The 20768-nt window shown below is 49.9% G+C and overlaps 8 protein-coding genes across 8 annotated transcripts; 2 read left to right on the forward strand and 6 right to left on the reverse strand.

The window, feature by feature from the left end:
- Positions 1-45: 45 nt before the first annotated feature.
- On the forward strand, positions 46-963 carry BO88DRAFT_488981 (class II fructose-bisphosphate aldolase; the record flags this gene model as incomplete). The annotated part of the gene is made up of 2 exons (XM_025712659.1): positions 46-632; positions 693-963. 2 exons carry the CDS (start codon positions 46-48, stop codon positions 961-963), a joined length of 858 nt encoding a protein of 285 aa, XP_025561830.1.
- A 235-nt stretch (positions 964-1198) lies between these two features.
- BO88DRAFT_464994 (SDR family NAD(P)-dependent oxidoreductase) lies at positions 1199-2112 on the reverse strand (the record flags this gene model as incomplete). Its single annotated transcript, XM_025711375.1, has 2 exons — positions 1717-2112; positions 1199-1661 (listed from the first exon to the last, which is right to left on the reverse strand). Exons 1-2 carry the CDS (start codon positions 2061-2063, stop codon positions 1199-1201), a joined length of 810 nt encoding a protein of 269 aa, XP_025561831.1. The 5' UTR covers positions 2064-2112.
- Positions 2113-2327: 215 nt separating this feature from the next.
- BO88DRAFT_464999 (short chain alcohol dehydrogenase) lies at positions 2328-3359 on the forward strand (the record flags this gene model as incomplete). Its single annotated transcript, XM_025711376.1, has 4 exons — positions 2328-2409; positions 2458-2879; positions 2933-3233; positions 3286-3359. 4 exons carry the CDS (start codon positions 2328-2330, stop codon positions 3291-3293), a joined length of 813 nt encoding a protein of 270 aa, XP_025561832.1. The 3' UTR covers positions 3294-3359.
- Positions 3360-3608: 249 nt separating this feature from the next.
- BO88DRAFT_405918 (aldo/keto reductase) lies at positions 3609-4875 on the reverse strand. Its single transcript, XM_025707021.1, has 2 exons — positions 4203-4875; positions 3609-4145 (listed from the first exon to the last, which is right to left on the reverse strand). Exons 1-2 carry the CDS (start codon positions 4809-4811, stop codon positions 3684-3686), a joined length of 1071 nt encoding a protein of 356 aa, XP_025561833.1. The 5' UTR covers positions 4812-4875; the 3' UTR covers positions 3609-3683.
- Positions 4876-5679: 804 nt separating this feature from the next.
- On the reverse strand, positions 5680-7038 carry BO88DRAFT_465005 (uncharacterized protein; the record flags this gene model as incomplete). The annotated part of the gene is made up of 4 exons (XM_025711377.1): positions 5680-6151; positions 6213-6330; positions 6388-6763; positions 6820-7038. 4 exons carry the CDS (start codon positions 7036-7038, stop codon positions 5680-5682), a joined length of 1185 nt encoding a protein of 394 aa, XP_025561834.1.
- Positions 7039-8117: 1079 nt separating this feature from the next.
- BO88DRAFT_465007 (uncharacterized protein) lies at positions 8118-9338 on the reverse strand (the record flags this gene model as incomplete). Its single annotated transcript, XM_025711378.1, has 2 exons — positions 8752-9338; positions 8118-8679 (listed from the first exon to the last, which is right to left on the reverse strand). The coding sequence occupies exons 1-2, from the start codon at positions 9249-9251 to the stop codon at positions 8118-8120; spliced, it is 1062 nt and encodes a 353-aa protein (XP_025561835.1). The 5' UTR covers positions 9252-9338.
- Positions 9339-9850: 512 nt separating this feature from the next.
- BO88DRAFT_390981 (NACHT domain protein) lies at positions 9851-16628 on the reverse strand. The gene is made up of 4 exons (XM_025704980.1): positions 15965-16628; positions 15564-15897; positions 15228-15503; positions 9851-15176 (listed from the first exon to the last, which is right to left on the reverse strand). The coding sequence occupies exons 1-4, from the start codon at positions 16421-16423 to the stop codon at positions 10069-10071; spliced, it is 6177 nt and encodes a 2058-aa protein (XP_025561836.1). The 5' UTR covers positions 16424-16628; the 3' UTR covers positions 9851-10068.
- Positions 16629-19728: 3100 nt separating this feature from the next.
- On the reverse strand, positions 19729-20595 carry BO88DRAFT_465017 (uncharacterized protein; the record flags this gene model as incomplete). Its single annotated transcript, XM_025711379.1, has 2 exons — positions 19729-20346; positions 20476-20595. The coding sequence occupies 2 exons, from the start codon at positions 20593-20595 to the stop codon at positions 19843-19845; spliced, it is 624 nt and encodes a 207-aa protein (XP_025561837.1). The 3' UTR covers positions 19729-19842.
- Between the last annotated feature and the right edge of the window lie 173 nt (positions 20596-20768).

Here is a 20768-nt window from a genome sequence, read left to right on the forward strand (position 1 = left end):
TATGACAACCGCACCCAACTAAACTATTCAGTGCTCCTCGCAACGATGTCCTGGAAAGAAGAAAACCGCCACAGGCGCATTCTGCGCAATGCCCACGCCGGCGGATACGGCGTCATCGCTGTCATCGCCTATAACCTCGAACAAATCCTGGGATACATCCGAGCAGCCGAAACAGCGCGCTCGCCTCTAATCATACAATTCTTTCCTTGGGCGGTGAAAACAACGGATGGCTTGATTGTGCGTACCGCTGCAGATGCGGTCAGTCGTGCGACCGTGCCCATCAGCATCCATCTCGACCATGCGCAGTCGGAAGACATCATCAAGCAGGCGGCGGATTTGCCATTTGACAGTATCATGGTAGACATGTCGCATCATGAGAAGGACGCCAACCTGCGAAAGACTCGCGAACTGGTGCGATACTGCAATGAGCGCCAGAAAGTCACCGAAGCTGAACCGGGTCGTATTGAAGGAGGTGAAGACGGGGTCATGGATACGGCAGGGCTGGAGGCCTGTATGACCACTGCAGAAGAGGTGAATGAGTTTATTGACACGGGCGTGGATGTGCTTGCGCCGGCTATTGGCAATGTTCATGGCGAATATGGTCCCCGTGGTCCGCAGTTGGATTTTGAGCGGTGAGTTTCGCGATTACTTGTGATGATTGGAAAAATCATGTTGCTGACTTACAGTGGCAGATTTGAGAAGATTCGCAGTCAGGTCAATGGGAGAGTATGTTTGGCGATTCATGGTACGAATGGGTTCCCGCCTGAGCTGATACAGCGCTGCGTGACGGCTGGAGTGGCCAAGATCAATGTGAACCGGCTTGTGTTGGATGATTACTATGATCATCTTCGAGATAACGTGGGGAAGATACCACATACTCAGTTGATTGAGGAGGGGATTCAGAAAGTGGCGGATTTGACGGCGAAGTGGATGGAGATCTGCGGGTCTGCGGGTAAGGCGTGAGGGACAATTGAATTCAAATATGATATAGTCAGATTTTAGAGTGCTTCATTGAGCCTGGCGATGATTCGATGATTCACCATCCCTTTTTGCGAGCATTTACAAGTAGTGATATTTGTAAGCTTACAACTACTACTTTCAAGAGCTGGCTGCATTTATAACACGTACTAGACAGCAATGAGTACTTATGAACTAAGAGACAGTACCTTATAACTGCAAGATCATATTTCTAACCATTTCATTGCAAATTACTAAACATCCCACCATCTGCCAACAACCCCGTGGCATTGACATATCGACTCATTTCCTCGCAAGCCAGGAACACCGCTGGACCAGCCATATCATCTGGGTTTCCGGTTCGTCCCAACGGTATGCGCGCCTCGAGCGCAGCCTTCTTAGTAGGGTTCTTCATATCAAGATCAGCCAACTGAGTGGCAATAGTACCTGGCATCAGAGCATTGCATCTGATACGATCCTTGCCAAGTGAAATAGCCATAGACTGCATCATAGAAAGCACAGCAGCTTTAGTGGGGGTATAGTGGGTCTGAAGGCCTCCACCAACTAGGGCGCTGACGGAAGAGATACCGATGATGGAGCCACCGTGGCCCTGCTTGACCATCTGCCGCGCAGCTGCTTGGCAGGAGTAAAAGCAGCCTTTGATGTTGACGTCGATGCTGTGATCGAGGAGAGAGGACTCAATTCTGAATGTGTTAGCTGCCATTATTCTCGTCTGCCCTGTTGGAATAATAGACTTACTGGAGGAATTCGGCTTGTTTGAATACGCCAGCATTGGCGACGAAGATATCCAGCTTGCCCCATTGAGAGACGGCTTCTTTGACGAGGTTTATGCTGGTCTCGGGCTCGGTCACATCACCAGGAATCTCTAGGATATTGCCAGCCGCAATGCCGCTTTGTTGGATGGATTTGATTTCATCGAGTAGACTGTGTCGATGCACTTCATCTTGGGGGAGGCCGAGATGGTTGACCGCGACATTGCAGCCTTGGGTGATGTATGCCAATGCGATAGCGCGGCCGATTCCGGTCGTGCCCCCGGTGATGGCAGCTGTTCTGCCCTTGAGGAGATTGCAAGCTGGTAAGGCCATTGCAGTGAATTGCTCACAAAGGCGCTTTCGAAAAGCAAGCACTGGTCGCTGTGCATGATAGTGACCGGAGCACCTTTTCAAGTCATGCAATGCAATCGATGTTCCCGTCTCGAGGCAATGCATCCCCGCGCTTCCCCGCCTCTCCGCGTCTCGGGGGATCCCCGACTCGAGTGATTAAGTATCAGCAGATGATCAAAACATCTTATAAAATGACTAGTGATTGCCTTAAACAATGTAGAATTAGATCATACTCATATCATCACAATGACTTCCTCGGACTCCAAAGAAGCACCCCAGACCAGCGCTGTCCAGACCCAGGTCAGCCTCGGTGGAAAGGTTATCGCAAGTAAGTACTCAATGGACGGAGCTGTGACAGATCTCTAATGTGTCTCAGTAACCGGCGCCAATCGTGGAATCGGCCTCGGTATCGCAGAATGCTGTCTCACCAATGGTGCCGCCAAAATTTACTCGATCGACATCGGCGAGACGGGGGAGGACTTCGGCGCCCTAGAAAAGCGCTACCCAGGGCAACTCAGGGCCATTAACGCAAATGTCACAGAGGAAGCCACAATCACCGCAGCAATCGACGAAATCATCGAAGAGGCTGGCGCGCTGCACGGTATGGTAGTCAACGCCGGTCGCACCCACCACAAAGCTGCCCTGGATTTCACTAAAGAGGAGATTGAGACCCTCTTCAACGTTAATCTCTTCGGGGCGTTCTATAGCGCTCGTGCTGCGGCGCGTGCCTTTATCAAACTTGGAATCAAGGGCTCGATTGTTTTCACTGCGTCTATGGCTTCGTACCGACCGAATAAGGTTTGTTGCTGATTTGCGTGTGACAGTCAGAACAGTGGCTTACGAAGTGATAGCGTGTCCCATCCACTCCCTATGGCGCTTCCAAGGCCGGCGTCCGAAACATGACTCACACACTGGCCATGGAATGGGCTCAGTATGGCATAAGGGTGAATAGTGTTTCTCCAGGTTTGGTAAAAACTGCCATGACATATTGGGTCCCGCAGCAGCCCGATTGGGAACAGCAACTCAAGTATTACGGAGGGTTTCCCCGGCTGGCGGAGGTGCAGGAGCTCGGCGGCGCTTATGTGTATCTGCTGAGTGATGCTGCTAGCTACACGACTTCGATTGATATTCCGGTGAATGGGGTGATTGGAAGTAAGTCTTTCATTGTTCTTTTTTATTGCATGGGTGATACTGACTTGAGCAGTCTGTTGAGAATAAATTTCCGCAGCGAGGTCTTGTTTTCCAGATTTCATGATATTGAGTTCGGTTACATTTGAGAGCATTCATGTAGTACTTCGATACCTCCCACATATTAATTTTCCCTTAGAACTTCAAGAAGGCAGATCCATGAAACAACTTACCGCGCCCGCGAAATGACGCCCTAAGATGTTGTGTCGTGCGGTGCTTCACACATCATTAACGATGTGAAGGCCCCAATGTAATGTACTCGAGATTGTATGCTTGCGCCTTAGCTAGGGATGCTCCATACTTTGTATGCAATAACTATGATATGGTATGCAAAGGGCATAAATATCTCTCGCCAAACTGTCAGGCCTAAGCTTTCATATGAACGTAGACGTAACAACTTCGCATCGTCAGGCCCTAGTGCGTCCTTCCTCTCACAGTACCATCAATACCCTCCAAATCACTATACAATCGCCACTCATAATCAAAACTCGGGTCATTAAATCGCGCCTTCGCATCCAGCGTAGCAATCTGAGCCATATCCTCCGCATCGAGCTCGAAGTCAGCAGCCAAATTCTCCTCGATCTGCCAATCGATCACAGTCTTCGGGATGACCGAACGGCCACTGTTGATTCCCCACGCAAGCACCACTTGCACAGGACTCTTGCCATATTTCTGACCAATTGCTTTGAGAATGGGCTGGTCAATAACCCGCATCATGTGCGCGATTTCCTTCGACCATCCTGCCTGGCGATAGAAGTCGTTCATGTTTCCGAGAGGACTGAACTGGACAACGTGAATGCCCTTTTCGCGAAGCCATTCGTTGAAGCCTTTTTGCTGCAGGTAGGGGTGGACTTCCATTTGGTGCACGGCGGGGACCTGCAGTCATCAGTTACACTCAATCTCTCGAGTAAATGGAATAAGAAGGTGACATACGGTAGAAGTCTCCCTAAGCAACGTCTCGATCTCACCCTTACTAAAATTCGACACCCCAATGGCCTTCACCTTTCCCGTCTCAACCACCTTCTCCAAAGCCCTCCACGTATCCACAAAGGTAGTCTCCCCATGAATCATTCTCCCCTCGTCGTCGCGAGGGAACCGATCTTCACCCCGCTTAAACGTGCACGGATAATGCATCAACAACAGATCAACATAGGGCGTATCCAAGTCCCGCAAAGAATCATCCACCGCGCGCTCGACATCATCGGGGTGAAAATCGTTGCACCAGAGCTTCGTGCCAAGGAAGATTTCTTCGCGCGGGACGCCGCTCTTCTTGATTCCCCTACCGACTTGCTTTTCTACGCCGTAGACACGCGCTGTGTCAATTAGCCGCATACCATGTTGCAGGACTTGGCAGACGGTATCTTCCTGAGAGTCGGGGTCTTGAAAGGTGCCGATTCCGAGAGCGGGGATTTTGGCGCCCGTGTTGAGGGTGTATGTTGTGCGGGTGGTGGGCGGAAGAGTGGCGCTTGGTTTGATGGACACGATTGGGTCCTTGAGTGTTTGGGGGCCAGTGGCGTTGGCTGCTGCGGTGGCTGTAGCCATGCTGAGTGTGTTGTAAGTAGCTGGTACTATGTTGGCTGATGCTATTGCCAAGAGGCTGTGATCACTGCAGGTTTGTGACGGTCGAACTGAAAAGAATCGACGGGGGTAAATATATCCTTCAGTGGTATGTGGTATACGGTGAGGGCGAATATATCTGCACTGATCGTAAGGCTATAAGCCACTGCGAGGCCGAAACATTCCAACGTAAGCAGGAAGCTGTAAGCCTGCATGACGCCGTGACGGTGCTAGTCTGTAGTAAGAATTGGCGGCGGCTAATAGCGGCCGCCGGCTACTGTGATCTCCCATCTGACGAGACAATTTTAACGGATGAATGTAGATATCATTTATAAAGATTAATGTATCTCGTGATATTAGATATAGAGACAGTCCAAGTTCATCTTCAGTTATCCCTATACTTTGATCTTGGACGACTCTTTATATAACGGTCAATCTGGACAAATTGAAAATTACCTTCCAAATTACACTTTCAAGCTCATACAGAAAGCTATGAGTATATGATAATGACTTATAATTGCAAGATTCCGTAGGATGAAAAGTAATTATGCATGAATTTAAAATCCACCAGACTCCCATTGGCAAATCAATTCACCTACTGAACATCAAAATACCCGGTGCCGCTATTAGCCGCTGCAGTGGGCGCGAGACGGAACCATGCCAAGAATTTCATCACATCTTATCACATCCCATCTTGACTGTCGCATCTGTCTTAAATGATATCTTGGTAGAGGTAATTGTGGGGGGCGACCCAAAGCAATGACGACATATAAATCTATATAGTCATTATGCCTAGCAGGGCAAACCTAACATTACATATCACAAATCAAACATGACAAGATAGATCATGAAGTCAGGTATGTTCAACCTCCGTCAATGGAATCTCATCCGCTACCACAGTAACCTCCACCTTCTTCACAATCCCGGGCACATGTCGATCGAGAAACTCGCGGTCCCCGGCAAATATATGCGTGGAGATACTAGCCAGGATGTGTTGCTCCAAGTTCTCCCCCGACTCAGTCTGCTGCATATACGGCATGATCCACCGTTTCTTCCAGTCCTGCGTCATTTGACTGACATTAAGTGTTGTACTTTGCGCGCCTTCAGCTTCGTCCATTTTCCTGTGTAGAGTGGGTGCTCTTTTGATGAATTTCTTGATCCAGTGGACAATTAGCGGTCGGAGACAGGGGATGGATGCGGTGATGAGCACCACGCCCGCTTCCACGAACATCCACCGCAGAAGAGTGACGTGGTTGGTGCGAGGGTTGGTCGAAGTCATGATGGTTGGGTATTCGATGGTTTTGACCATGGAAGCGGCCATGGCTCTGGATGATTGGGTAATGGTTAGTTGGGAACGAGAGAATACATGGTTGGTCTATTACTCACACTACTCCCAAACTCAGGAGCGAGACAAGAACAAGTTTGACCCTGACATTCCAATTAAATCGCCAGAAGATGTAGATGGGGAAAGCGGCGAGAAGAAGATCACAGGCGGAGTTGAATGCTGTAGAAGTCGATTAGAAGGGGCTCGCCAATGATATCGCCAAAAGATGAAACATACCACCCTGAAAATAAGCATAGTCTATCTGAACCTTCAGCGACATGCAATGGGTGTCTTGGCTCGGGTTGAACAATTCTTCCACATGTATCGAACATTGAAAAAACAGCAAGAACACACTAATGACATTGACAACCGCCTGCAAGGGTACTAGGGTCCATAGAATAATGCGGTGTAGTTTTCGCGCTGCCAGCAGCTCAATAAGATAGACGATAAAAGCCAAACGGCCGGCAGTGGCAGCCAGCGTTACCATGGCCTGACTTATAGTGGAATACTTGAGGGAGCTCATCGCGTGGTGCAGCTCGAGCGAGCTGGCTGTCTTTCCGTACCCATAGTCTACCGCGACACTTGAGAGAAATGCGGCAATCACAAGCAGGGCCTATGTATTTTCCTAGAAGTTAGTGACGTCGTGAGAACACAATTCCATGTACTGACCAGTGCCAACAGAGTGACTATATCACTGATCTGAAAGTTGCCAAACTTGGCATTGCCGAATGAGCGCATAGCCACAACTATAATAGACAATGCACTCATTGTCCAAACAGCAGCCAGCAGCTCTGGGCCAAAGTTGACCGCAGAGCTTGGCTTGGGCCGCGGACCGCCAGTGGTACCATTTCCACCGGTTCCATTCTGCGGGGACAGTCCGGCATTCATCTCCGCGGGAAGTCATAGCAGAGAAGAAAAATAGAGTAAAAAACGGCGTATCCACGCGAGGGCAACGGACGATAGAAAAGGATTATTGGGGTTTAGAGGCCACGATCATCGCACAGACCCATAGTGATAGCCAAACCAGCGAGCGCTATATTCAGCGCCAGATAAGCCCCCGGGCGGAAACAAAGTTGGTGTGGGATCGCACTGGGCAGTTGTGATAGGGCCAAGGCCCGCGGAGAACCACGCGTCGTCCGGGATATGCGATCGAGGCGCACTGCTTGGTACTGGCCGGTGCGACGAACACGCTCAGCTGGCTATTATGTGCTCGTCCATTGGGCCCACTGAATTACTCAAAGTTGCTCAACGGCCGGACGATCGTCGAAAATCACTTTAAGTGAAACGTTACCGTTGGGCCCGCGCATCCTCTGGCCCGCACCCACTAACGCAAATTAAGCATATCGGCCGGTTCTTCTTGCGTGCTCTCCACCCCCTTAATATCATCGACCCGTGGTCCTTGGACTTCCCCTCTCAGGGTTTCGGCCGTGGCTGACCGTGATTAAAGGATTATCACTGACTAGCTCTGTGTCAGGCTCACTTGACAGCGAAACCTCAGAGTTGAACCCGGTTAGCGTGCGGAGCTAAAAATACGTCTTAGTGTTTCTTAATCTAGTGACAAACTATCTAACTGGTGTCCCGTCATATGATGCAGGATGGCATGGGTGGAGACAGAGATGACTAACAAAAACTCCCTCAATAGTGCAAGTGAAAAGGATTTGCTAGGTGTGCGCCTTTCAAAAACCCAGGGCCTGCCAGGAGCCCCCAAGCAACTGTGATTTACGTCAAACCCCGCCATCTCTATCAGGAACTGCCTATCCAAAAGTAGCGCGGTTACTACAAAACCTCAGCCCTATGTATGTATGCTCAGGGAGGTGGAAATGTCTATCACCTAGCAGAGCCAAAGTGGTCGAAAGAAGGTGAAGTAGGCGTGCTAAAATTAGTATTGAAAATGGCTCAATTTATACATAGTTCCAAAGCGCGATTCTCTTGACCCAGAAAATTCCACATATTCGAGGACCTCTAAATTACCACTCAGGGCAGGGCTCATTGTCATCTCCAGACGTGGATCCAGAGCCAGCCATAGAGCCCAACTGAGCACCAGACTCCTGCGATCCAGGGGCAGATCCAGAGGCGAACGGCGCAGAGTCAAATCCAAAGCCAGCGCCAGCCTTAAAACCAGAGCCAGAGCTGGATTGAGTGGGAGCAGCACCAGATCCAGCGACCGAAGGAGCAATGGACGGCACAGAGCCAAATTCCTGAGTGGCCGAGGTAGCAGCTGGGCGAGTCACCTCATCGGTAGAAACGCCACCAGCAGCTGAAGGGGTAGGGGTTGCGTGGGTAGCCACAGACGCAGTGGACGAAGCGACGGCAGTCTGAGAGCCCATGGCAGGAATGCTGATGGTGGCGATGATCCAGACCTTGCCGCCTTCGCTGGAGGTCAGACCGGCATACGTGGCGCCCGCGCCGGTTGCGATGGTGTCGCCGAAACTGGTGTCCGCCTCACGCAGGGTGATGGTGGTGTTGAGATACAGCTGGTCTGCTACAGTGCCAGTGCAATCGCTGTCGCATTCGGTACCGGTGCCATAACTAGCAAGGATAGCAAACATGGTTAGTAAACTAACTGGTGGATGGTCCACTCGTTAGTACTGGTCGACCTACCCAGTCATGTACGGTCCTGCGGCATAAGAGTAGCTGGACAGAGCAGCACCCGTCAAAGCATTGGTGACATTTTGGGTCCAGGTCTCGCCATCAGAAGCGAGGTTGTATTCGATACGAACGTGGTCGTTGGCACTAACAGGCGAGCCAGTACCGTCCAGCTGTCCAAACGAGCCGAAGATACTGGCGCGCACACACCACTGGCCCGTGGTGGCACCGCACCAGGAGTTGCTGGGCCAACTTTCGAGCGTGGTTTGGATGAGATCACCAGTTCCGTTGCTCATACCTGGCCAGAGGAATAGCTCACCATTCTGAGTGGAGGGGGCGACTCCGGGAATGATTGTGGTGACAGCGTTGATAATGTCGGACTTGGTCGGACCCAACGAGACACTGCCTCCCCAGGAGTCCCGCTTGGCGACCTTGGTGGAACTCTGCAGAGCAGCAGGCAGAACAGCACCGAGAGCGACAGAGGGAAGGATGACAAGCGTGCTGAGAACGTGCATGGTGAGGGCTTTGTTGAGTTGATTGGTATTCAAAGAGTGATTGTAGAATTGAATGATGATAATGAATGGAATGCTTGAGGCCACCAGTGCCGTCAGAACAAGAGAATGATTATAAACAGAGAAGAGAATGATATGCAGGTAGCTTTCCGAATGAGGACAGGGGGGAAAAGCTTCCTATATAAAGTCCAGGCCATGGTCTCGGTTCTCTCGGAATTGAGGCCTCTAATCAAATGACAGTTTCAGGCCAAGGCGAGGGCTGAAACGCCCGCCTGCAAGACATGTTGAACCCGAGCCAATAGGAAGCAAACGCCAGAGATTCTATGCTCTCAACCTTGCCTCTCTTTGGGTTGTCATTTCCTGTCATTTCCGATTAGGGGAAGTTACTGCTTCATCTAGAACGTGGATGGCTTCATAGTAACCAAGGTCGTCGGCAGCAGCACCGCAACGCTGATCGATGTATGGATTCCCCTTTTCCTACTGACTAGTAAGTGTATCCAGTTTCCAAATAAAGGATTGACACTCTACTAAGAGCGAATATCTAAGTGTTTCATACTGCTTCGTAGGGTTTAATGTCTTATTCCATGCACAGAAACAACATTGTCAACGAAACCCGGAATCTGATTTATTATTTGCGACTAACTACTAACAGCACTCGCTATTTGATTCATTCTGATTTTCCTCCTCTTTTGCCTCCTCTTCTGAGTGCTTTATTATGTCCGAATTTTCCTTTGTAACTACGTACAACAAATTAACTTATCCAGATGAGCGACTAAAACATAAATCACTTTTGGTGCATCACCAATCCTATGAGGTGGGCTTAGACGGCAATAGCGAGGCGCTCATAGAAGCCGACTCCTTGATTCTCGATGCCAGTCGAGAGAAGGTCATCACTAGCCTCAGCACGACCGGAACCGAACCGCTTAAGGTTCCATTTGTCGATTCCGTCAACGCCCTTCAAGTCATCGGAGTAAGTCCGGAACAGGTCGCTGTTAAGTCGCTCGTACTCGGAGTACTCCTTTGGCCAGTCGCCCAGGCGCTCAACTGCAAGCTTTAGCAGGTGCAGGTGCTTCCGCACAAACTTGCCTTCCTCATCTGCACCGACTCCCGGGCTGGAGGCAGGCGAGGAGAGTCCGGAAAGGACGCCTCCCTCCATCTCCGACGCGGACACCGAGGTCGGATCGATGAAGTAGCGCAGTGCATTCTCGTGCACCGCCGCGGCCTTCTTGTAGTACCGGTAGGCTAGCTCGCGACGGTCTTTCTGGTTCTGGTATCCCTGGGCCACGCTGGTGTACATCTGGGAAAGCAGGACTGTCATCTCCACCGTGCTGGAGTGACGCGGTCCCTGAACACGCGCGCAGTTGTAGACGATGTCCTCGGCCAAACGGATAGCAGCCGTGTAGTCGCCAATTAGGTAACGAGTAATGACAAGCCAACGGCCAAGAGCCAAAGTGTACTGGAATTGTTGCTGAGAAACCTCCTGGTCGCTCTCGGCATTCCAGATCTCGTGAGTATCCCGGCAGTTCCAGAGCGAGGTAAGGATCCAGGCCAAGGTGTGGTAGTCATGCTGCTCATCGAGCACGCCAATCAAGCTCTCCAGATTCACAAGATCCAGCTGAGCCATGTCAATGTTGTGGCTCTGGAAATAATCCAGCGTGTCGCGCATGATGGTGCCTGATACGTTAAGCATCTCCTTGCGCGTGGAGGCAGGGGGTTCTCCCTTGATATCGCGACCGGCAATAACCAAGCCAAGCTTGAACACCAGCTTCAGAGTCGATTCCGAGGAGTAGCCTTGGTGGGACCAGATGTAGCGGAATGCAGTCAAGGCCAGGTCGCATGCTGCCTGATAATTACCCGATGCCAGCAACTGCGTGGTCCGATTGTAGGAAGCGATGGCCACCGAGCGGACAAGATCCCGTGACTTGTGGGTACTAAAATACTCCAGTATAGTCTCAGTGAACACTCTAGCCTGATGGATGCTCAGCTTCAGGCTGCTACCCTCGGTGTTGAGGAAGTAGTTGGAAAACTGCTCGATAACACGGTTGGCAGCGGACTGACGGTTCCGAGACACCAGAAATCCGTACAAACGGGGGACGGTGGCTGTCAACGTCTGCAGGCTAGTGCTCTTGGAGCTGATTTCGGACTGGAAGCGCTCCATGAACAGATACTCCATGGTAAGCGTGGAGTAAATCTCATTCAGAGTGACAGTGGAATCTTCGCGGACGCGGAGGCTGTACTCAACCTGAGCCAAGAAGGCCAGGTTCTCTCTTTGACTGGAGGTGATGTCGAAGCCGAAGAGAGACACGTTGGAAGAATCCTTCAGAATCAGCTGGCGATAGAGCTCCTGACTTAATTCCTTGGCCCGGTGGATCTCACCCGCCTCGATGTAGCTGGACACAATGCTCTTTGCAGCCGCTGTCAACTGGGTGGCAGAGGTGCGCGAAGTAAGAATCTGAGAGGTTGCTTCCTGTAGGGTCGAAACAACCTGGTGCGTTTCTCCACGTTTTGTGTACATGGAAGTGAGCTCCTCCATCTGAGACAGTGCCTCATCGTGCGCCCATCCTTGCGTGGTCCGGATGGAAGACAAGTTGCGGGTGCGGATGGAAACCCAATTCCGCACTTCTGACTCGGTCATGGAGGAGAATTCCTTCTGGACTTCGACTTTTTCTGACTCGGTCATAGTGTCCAATGTGGCACGGATGTCATCATAGTCAATCTCTACCTCGGTAGATCTAGTATCAAGTAGTGTCTTGTAAAGCTGAATTGCCTCATGTTCATATTGCTTGGATTCCTGGCAGATATGGGCCAGTGTCTTGGTCGCTTGGATGGTAATCGTAGCAGTGGAGCCAAACAGACTGATGCACGACTTACGATACTGGACAGTCACATCATGAATAGAAGCAGTGTCGCTCTGAACCATGCGCAGGCAGTGGACATAGCGTTCATAAATGGTCTGCACAAAGGCTTGGTCTTGGAGCTTGGGGCTGATCTTCGGGTTTTGGAGCGTGTTGAACAACACGCGGCAGGGCTTCAGTGCATCACTGTAACGGCCTTGATTCAAAAGCTCCGTAGCAACCACAAGTAAGGGCTCAAATGCATCTGGGTGGCACGTCTCGGAATCCTTGTTCAAAATAGAAACTATCTGGCGGTAATAGTCAACAGCCACGGGCCGGGGACGGGTGAGCTCCGCCAAAGTCCACAACTCCTTCAGGACGGTAGGGTGACTTCCACCATAACGCTTGGTGTAGTCCTGGAGTTTGTCCTGATGAATAGTGATCACCTTCTCTGTTTGAGAGGTACGTTCGTACAGACGCAAAAGGCTAGTCGTCACTCTCTCAAGTAGCTTATCACCGGCGGGTCGATCACGCCGAACAGCGCGATAGAGACGCACTCGGATGTCTTCCTCCTTCAGCTGATAGCGTCTGGACCGATAGCAGTTGCTCAGACGCTCTGTTAGCTCGATAGCTCTATCTAGGTTTGTCGAGGGAAGAACGACGTCATCCAGAGAAGGGGCGAACAAGGCCGGCCAAACGCTGCGCAGAAGCCGTTTCAAGATCTTGGTCGCATCCTGCCACCGGTGCTGAGACCAGTACCGTTCCAGAAGCTTGTTGGAAGCCTTGACGGTAACTTCGTCGGTACTGGAAGACTGGTACACAATCTCCTCGAGGCTGGACTCAGTCTGGAACGACTCGAAGCTAGTGCTCTGCATGATTTCCCGACTAGTGGACCGGATGTACTGCTCGGCCTCTTGATAGGTAGAGCTTTGCCGAGTGCTGTTCCGAGAGATGTGCTTGAACACATTGAGAGCTACGCGGGACAGCCCAACTGATTTCATGAGGTGCGCGACCTCAAGGAAGTGAGACACTACTGCCTCTGAGCTTGAAGTAGTTTGCTCATACTCCTCCCAGAAGCCCTCAAGAATGGAGGCTGCCTCGGATTCTCGCGTCTGAGACTTGAGGAATTTGGAATAGGCTATCACTGCTCTCACATTCCTCAACTCCCATTCGCTAGAACGATTGGCCCGGTACTCCTTGCTGATGTGCTGCCAGAGCTCAACATAGAGGCTTTCTGCCTCCCTCCAATGTCCCGCAGCCACGGCCTTCTCCGCCCGACTGAAAAGGCTTTCGACATCCACAGTCCAAGAGATCAGTTCGTCAGTTTCAATGTTCTCCCAAGTGAGGGTTTTGCCTTGGTCGTTAGTGTCTTCACGACCGCGGATGTGAACCAGCAACGATCCGTCGACCTGCCGAGTTGTACTGTGATTCTGTGTGTGATGCTTTTCTGTCGTGGTTTTGAGCCATGTTTCAATTTCCTTGGCTTTGTATTCTTCCTTGATGGAAATGTAGTGCTGGGATAGCTGGGTCAATGTGGATGTCACTATGGTGCTTGTGGCTCCGTAATGGATCTTGTAACATTCCACAAGCAGTTCGAGCATCTGAACACGCTTAATCATGACGTCCGTCTTAGACTCGACTACCTGGTCTGCAGTGGTCTCCAAGTAGAACTTGGTCATCTGCATTGTGATGAGGTGGCTTTCGGACAGCACATCTTTGCTGATCACCGCCGCATCATAGAATATTTGACTAACCTGGGCAGGCAAGCTATCATGAATGCGTCGATAGAAGAGGGCCTGGCACAGAATGGCTTGCAGGGTGGTGGGGTGATTGGTAGTCAGGATCTGGCGGTAGAGACGCGTCTGGGTCTCGTGCAGTGACTTAAGCGCTGGGGTTGACTTGCCCTCCCATACAGTCATCTCCAACAATGGCACCGTAGGGGATGTCGGAATCACTGATCTTAAATCATTTCCAGCTGTAGCGATTTCCTTGTCAGTGGTGCAGCCATACGCCAGACTGGCGTGGTTCACCCAGTACCGAAGGGCGAAGTCCAGAAGAGGGTGCTTGTCCAGATAGGTCTGAGCAACCTTCTCATCCAAGGGACTCAAAGATGGATCATGGCTCTCATTCACGGCTTGCTTGGTATATAGCAGCAGCCTCTGCGTCAAATCACTGTTTCGGTTCTTGATGGCCGGAAGGAACTTCTCCCTGGCAAAGATGTCCAGGATGGCAGAGCGGATCTGTCCATGTCTGAGGAAGACCATGTTATTCTGGATAAACACCAGCGAGGCAACAGGCTTAAGGGTATGCTGGATATCAATCTCTCGCTCGGTATACGAGGCCTTATTTAATTCAATGGATACCAGCGATGTTAGTTCGCTCATGTTGAGTGGGCGAACCGCAGTTGCGAGCCATGTTAAGATCTTCTTCCCATCATCATTCAACTTCGAATGGAGAGACTGGGAGACCAAATCGGTAACACTGTAGCCTGCGTTGGCAATACTTTGGATAGACCTCGTCAGAGAATTTGCGTTTGTTGGGTGCTCATCCCGAACGCGCTTTGCAGCAAGCTTGGCCCACAGGAAGGAGCCCTGCGATGCCTCTGCAATCCGGGTCACATTGAGCTCTTGGTCATCTTCGGACATATAGTTGAAAGCGTGACTCTGTTGCAGGATTTTACGTGCCACGGCGGCAATATCATCGAAGACCAGCTCAGGAGTGACGTTCACCGTAGTTTGGGATGGGAATTGACTCGGCTTCTGGGAGCCGAAGACAATCAGCTTTACGTTTCCGGCGTTCTGAACAGCCTCTTGGAGCTTTCTTAGCAAAGGTGTCTCGCCGCAACTAGCCTCGTCAACGCCATCAACGACCAGAACAAGCTCTTTGGCATTCTTGAGACTGGCATTGAGGGAATTGCCCAAGGCATTCCAGAGAATATTGTCGTACGCATCTTCATCAACAGTTCTCTGGCTCCGCTCATAAGCATCGGCTAAGATCTGGTACAACCTAACATTGCCGATGCGTTTGCCAAACAGCTGGGAGAGGATCGTCTTCGCAATAGCCCGCGGTGTAGTATTCGCAGCCACCCTGCCATCTGTATGATATATTAGACACGCTCAATACCATGTGATCTAGGAGTACTCACTAATTGGCGCAAAGATTGGCTTGTAGGTGACACCTCCAACCGGATGCTGTAAATGGTCGTTGATGACCGTTGACAGGATTGATTTACCAGATCCCGGCTTTCCTACGAAGGAAAGGACTTGCTGGTTGCTTTTGAGAAATCTGGTCAAGTACTGGGACACCCAGAGACAGGTTGATTCCTCACGCTCCTGAGCAAAATGAGCAGTATTCTCGGTGATATTTGTGAGAGCTGGATCCTCTGGCTCAAGCCAGCTTCTGATAGTCTTTATCTCGGTCACTGCGGTGATTATCGTCAGTAATGCAATCTCACTAATCTATAATGAGGGTTTTTGCAGACCTTTATCACCGTTCAGACCCTCGCGGACAAGTTGGTGTCTCCACATCAGGTCAGAGACGGTCTCGCAGCGACTGTGAAAGCTGCTGAGCGACTCGGAAAACTGATGGTAGACGTCAATTTCCACCGTCTGGGAGTTCTGCAAGGCGCGGTTGAAGTGGCTCGCAACGCCAGCAACCAGAGTAACAAGGTCAGCCAATGCCAGAATCAGCTGATCCTTAATATCCTTGGACACATCGAAGAGTTCCGTTCTGTCCAATAAGTTGCCAAGTCCAGTCGAGCAGCGGTAGAAGAACCCGAAGAGGTCTTGAAGGGCGGACGCATTTTGCTCTCCGAGCTATGAACCGTTATCAGCCATCTATTATATATTTCTGATGATAGAATGGGAAAGGCATGACACATACCTCCAGTAGGTTAGCACAGTACACGTAAGCCAGTTGAGCCGCTGTGTGGCTGTCGCCAGCGAAGTGTCCAATGGCTAAATCGAAGGAATGCAGACGTCCCACGAACAAAACAGCCCAGACCAGGGCCTTGTCGTAGCTGCTTCCCTCAGGGGGTAGCTTCCCCATACGTTCAGCTCGGATCCAGTTCAGCAATGTCTCATAGTCGGCATCGTTGATTTTGGATGCGATCATTGCATCGCTGCTCCGGCGGGTGAGTGTGTTAACCACATCAGCTAGTGCAGTATTACCACTGCTGCTGACTCTTCTCGACACATGTCTGGAACTCCCAGATTGAAAGCTACTGTTAGAATAACTCTCTTGCTCCAGAATATTGGAGGCCTGACGCCTGCCGAAGATAGAGCTCGCAGACAGGGGTGACCCAAAGGTGTAGTGCACGTTAGGTTGGAAGGAGGTGGCCATTTTTGGGATGATTTGATTGGGTTATTAATGAAACAGGTTAACAGGGATATTAAGTATTAAATGATAAAAAGATAACAAAAATAAGAGCCGAACGTCATCTGAAGGTCAGAAAGTCTCTTGAGTGATAATCATTCAGACAAATAACCTCAATTGGTTGTCACACAATAGTAATTAGGCTTGTATTTTTCCAGACGTCTTGGATCGATCTTGGATCATGAATCTCAAACAACCAGAGTACATCTTTCTCGTTTTTATATCTTCCATAGCCTCATCTCCACGGGGTCTCCGTATTTCTCTCACCCAATGCAAGACGTCAACATGAGGTAGACCAGAACTCAAAGCTAGCTAGCTGCCCCAGCTTAGGGTAGGGAAGACCCAACATGGCCAGTTAGATGTACGATGGAAGCTAAAGCTCCCCACTCCAGGTCCCGATCTACGATGGTCCGGCTGGGGAAGCTCTTCTCCCACGGACTAATCCGGTCGTATATTGGTTGGCACAGCTGTTGTGTAACGACATGACTGCTGTCAAGCCATGGGTCAATAGCGGCCAAGCCGACGCTGGGACGGAATTGCAACAATGATTGGTGAGTTGATCAACGAAGGTAAGCTTTCAATTGGGGTTGCTCCCAGTCAACAAGCTTTCAAAAAGTGGAACAATGGCGATCCGTCCGGTCGCTGTGATGGCCGGAAACGATCAGCAGAGATGGACTTGTCTGACGTGGGTATCCAAGGAGACCTACCTGGAATGTTATAAGTAAAGGTGCAACGACAGGTCTTTCGGGGTGCCCGACAGGAAGCCATGTAACAGTGTCAGAATTGGCTGGTATGGTTTCTGATATGCTATACTGCTGCTCCTAACCGAATCTGCCGGTTGACCACCGTTCATTTTGGCAGTTCTCTCTTGACCCCCTTCCCTCGGCAGCAATGCTCGCCCAGCGCCAAAGTCTAAAGATCATGCAAGCCCTTCGCCTCGCACAAGCCACATGAGGAAGAGAGTGAATAGAATTCTTGTTGGCCCATATTCCATTGTCTTCGATACATCATAGGGCATTATTGTTATTAATCGGACAACGTCACCCCAACAGATCGGAGAATTCCGTCGAATCGGGAATGCGCGGCAGTCCGACTGGAATGTACGGTTCAGTGGGGCATCACCGCATGCGGCGCCCTCTCGTCCCACTGGAACCCTCCATGACAATGAGACTTACCACTTGTGGTTCCTAACTCAAGCTTCAGCGTGTGCCATTAGCCCGTGGATGACTGGGCTAACTTTGTTTTGGGTCTGCGCAATCCCTGACGCGACATTTGCAGATGGCTACGAGTGAAGATCTGAGTGGGTCGGAACCTTCGCCTAGTGCCATCTATCTAGCATCTACCTGTAAGTGACCTGACCGACTTGCTCTTCAATCCGTGATGGGCTAGAATACCATGTGGGAAAGCTAATCGAAGATTCACGAGGCCGCGGAGCTAGAATCGATCGACCCAGTCACTTGTAATGGTAGCATTCAGGATCGGGCACCCCGTCGGAGTAGAGCCGTGGTGCTTCAGTAAGCTAGATGCCTATCGGTACTCTCTTCAGACCGTTGATTTCCTGTTTCACGTACCAGACGTCTAGGATGGCCTCAATCGGTGGCGATTGCCTCGTGAGTAGAAGTGGGTCTGTTTAAGTCACTGATATATATTTAGCCCAGAACTGTTCATACCGTTGACCGTTGCGACATCGAAGAGACAGCGCGTAACTGGGCAGAATACTGCTACAAGGAACATAGTATCGGACCATAGTAGTAGAGCTTGTCGAAATTAGAGTGAAAATACTAGATTCTACATTCTATTATACATAACGATTGATGCTCTCTCCAAAGACAAATGCTAAGAGGACCGCTGACTAATCACGTAGATTCCGGCCTGTTCGGGTAAAGTGAATTTTTAGGTCGCGATACATCACATAATCATAATATTGTAAACATCATTAAGAATCTATCTAGTACTGAGGTTGCACAGTAAGTAGGTAACTTCTCACCTATTGGCCTGCAAAAAGATATTTCTGTTTTACTAATTTTGTCAGGATATATTAGCAACTGGAATAGTTGGATGCCCCCTGGATTAGGGCGTTGATATATTTCCAAACTAGGATACTCAAGCTACCAGAATGCTCCTGGAGCCTTGAGAATATTATTGGTTTTGATAGAATATTGTCAAATATATAGTCAATGAAGTAGACGCTTTTCCTTCATTTCGTCTCTCCCTTTTCTGTCTCCTGTTGTTTCTTTGTTTCTCTTTTTCTTTTTTCTTACCCTTGGGACAAAATACAACACAATGTGAACCATGAGGACTAATACTAGGCTTACTTACTATCTTTGTTACATACGTAGTGGACAGGGAATTCTGACTCGCTGGTAGGTGGGATGTTTTGACCTAAAGTAGACATCAATTTAGATGACCGGCAGACCCGGCTGGTATCTATATTATGAAAACTAAGTACAGTGTCAAATTCCCCACCCCAAGAAAGTCTCCCGGAACGGTGCGAGATAAGCCTATGCTGCTGCGTGGTGTATTTGTTATCCATTATATCTCTGACTGAGTATGAGCAAATCTTGAGTATACCACAAAAGAGTATGCTGGGAGAGCGGGCTTGGTGATGTCGACGGCAGATGCAACGTTCCTTTACCCACAGCGTATCTGTCTGGAGTGATAATGGGACAATTACTAATATAGCTCCAACGTCGTTCTCGAACGTCTGCGATGTAGTAACATTATGATTAACCGATATCCCGATCCTGCAAACTCGTTCCTTGCGATTCCACTGTACCGTAAACTGGAATCAGGCATAGATGACATCGACAAGCAGGTAGATGATAATGCCTTAGGAAGCTTGCTATCCGTCGAGTCGACCAGCGAAAAACCGGTCGAGCGGGTCACATTATTCTTCACACCCAGACGAGTATGCCCCATGTTGCGCCGACTGTGATCAGGCTAACTGTAGTCGGTCCCAGTGGATACTGACCAGTGGATACTGACCACAGCTTCAGCAGCAGTGGGGAAGGCTAAGATGCAAGGCCAGATGTAGCTTAAATAAATCTGGTCCTCTTCAGCTAATATGGCTTAGCACAGGGCCTGCGTGTCACCCTACCACGATTGAGATGCTATCCCCAGGCTGTTCTCGGAGGAACACCGACAACACTTTATTGATAAAGCAATAGCTCTAGGTTGATATGATACATAGCATTTCTCGGACTATGGATAGACCATTTTAGATGTTGATAGAAAGAACACACCTGGATAGACCATCCAGCTCCAAACAATGTCACCATCACTGGCCATTCAACACAATGTTGTCATGTTGGCGGCTCCCATTGGAAAACAAGAAGGAATCTACCGGTTCATAGGTATCCGTCTGTCCGAGAAAGAATGGCCATTTGTCAAATTAGATTGCTGGGAAGCACGTATCGATTGGTGGTCGGCATACTTCCATTATTCAAGGCGGCTTGTGATGAATCTGGTTGCATGAAGTCAAAGGCATTGCTAAATGGTATGTCTGTTTCTTGACTTTGAGTGTTGTGTAAAGTCGAAGGCGCGGAGCAGCGCTCGGGCCGAGAGGGTGATAGGTATGAGGGGGGCTGTGAAGCCACGGCTGGCACCTGATTTTGAGACCAGAGGTCTAGATTTGTGTCGATGTTCCCAATGGAATCAAAACTTTCTTGATGACCACGAGCTATGTCAGTTGGTACTGGCTGCTCTGGAGATCTCAAGATACTGAGATCGGCGTTGTTAGAAAGTAGCGTTCGCCCGATTGATGATAGTCCGGGTCCGGAGTTTTGTTGCGAGAGTTGCTGCATGCATCGGTCGGTTCGACTGATCTGACCGCGCAGTTTCACCGCGAGACCAGGGGTAGATGATCGGCTTGATTCGATTTTGGTCAGAAACTCTGCTAGAACAAGCAGGATGTTTCTAACTTAAAGATATGTCCAAACTGATACAGGATGTTGGTTGGGCCAAATGGTGGAGCTGTTGAGGTCAGATACTGGACGTCGCCGGAAAGAAGGAAGACTCACTGTCACTGTGCTTGATGCGTGGAAGAATGCCAACGGAACAGCACTCAATTCATCGAGTAGCTCAGTTGCGACGGCACAGCGCATATGCACACTGGGCTTTTCACTACCGACAAGAACCATTTTCAAAGTTTAGGTAGTGATAAGGATGTTAGAAGCTAGTCTCCTATTAGTGATTTGTTTAAGTGGTTTGTAAAAGCCTTACCAATGAATCCATACCGGTCCTGTTGCGGATCGCTGGTCATGATTTAATTCACTTCAGATCATCCGGTAGTTCATCGTAGAGCTGAGAAATA

Source organism: Aspergillus vadensis (genome assembly GCF_003184925.1).
Source record: "Aspergillus vadensis CBS 113365 unplaced genomic scaffold BO88scaffold_15, whole genome shotgun sequence".
Classification (NCBI taxonomy): Eukaryota; Fungi; Ascomycota; class Eurotiomycetes; order Eurotiales; family Aspergillaceae; genus Aspergillus; species Aspergillus vadensis.

Excerpts from the sequence above, each read along its gene's own strand:
- BO88DRAFT_405918 (XM_025707021.1), bottom strand. The coding sequence starts at position 4,811 with ATGGCTACAGCCACCGCAGCAGCCAACGCCACTGGCCCCCAAACACTC. Across the intron at positions 4,146-4,202 it reads TGCTTAGGGAGACTTCTACC|GTCCCCGCCGTGCACCAAAT; the intron begins GTATGTCACCTT and ends TGATGACTGCAG.
- BO88DRAFT_390981 (XM_025704980.1), bottom strand. The coding sequence starts at position 16,423 with ATGGCCACCTCCTTCCAACCTAACGTGCACTACACCTTTGGGTCACCC. Across the intron at positions 15,504-15,563 it reads GGGTCTGAACGGTGATAAAG|TGACCGAGATAAAGACTATC; the intron begins GTCTGCAAAAAC and ends TAATCACCGCAG. Across the intron at positions 15,177-15,227 it reads GCCAATCTTTGCGCCAATTA|ATGGCAGGGTGGCTGCGAAT; the intron begins GTGAGTACTCCT and ends TATATCATACAG.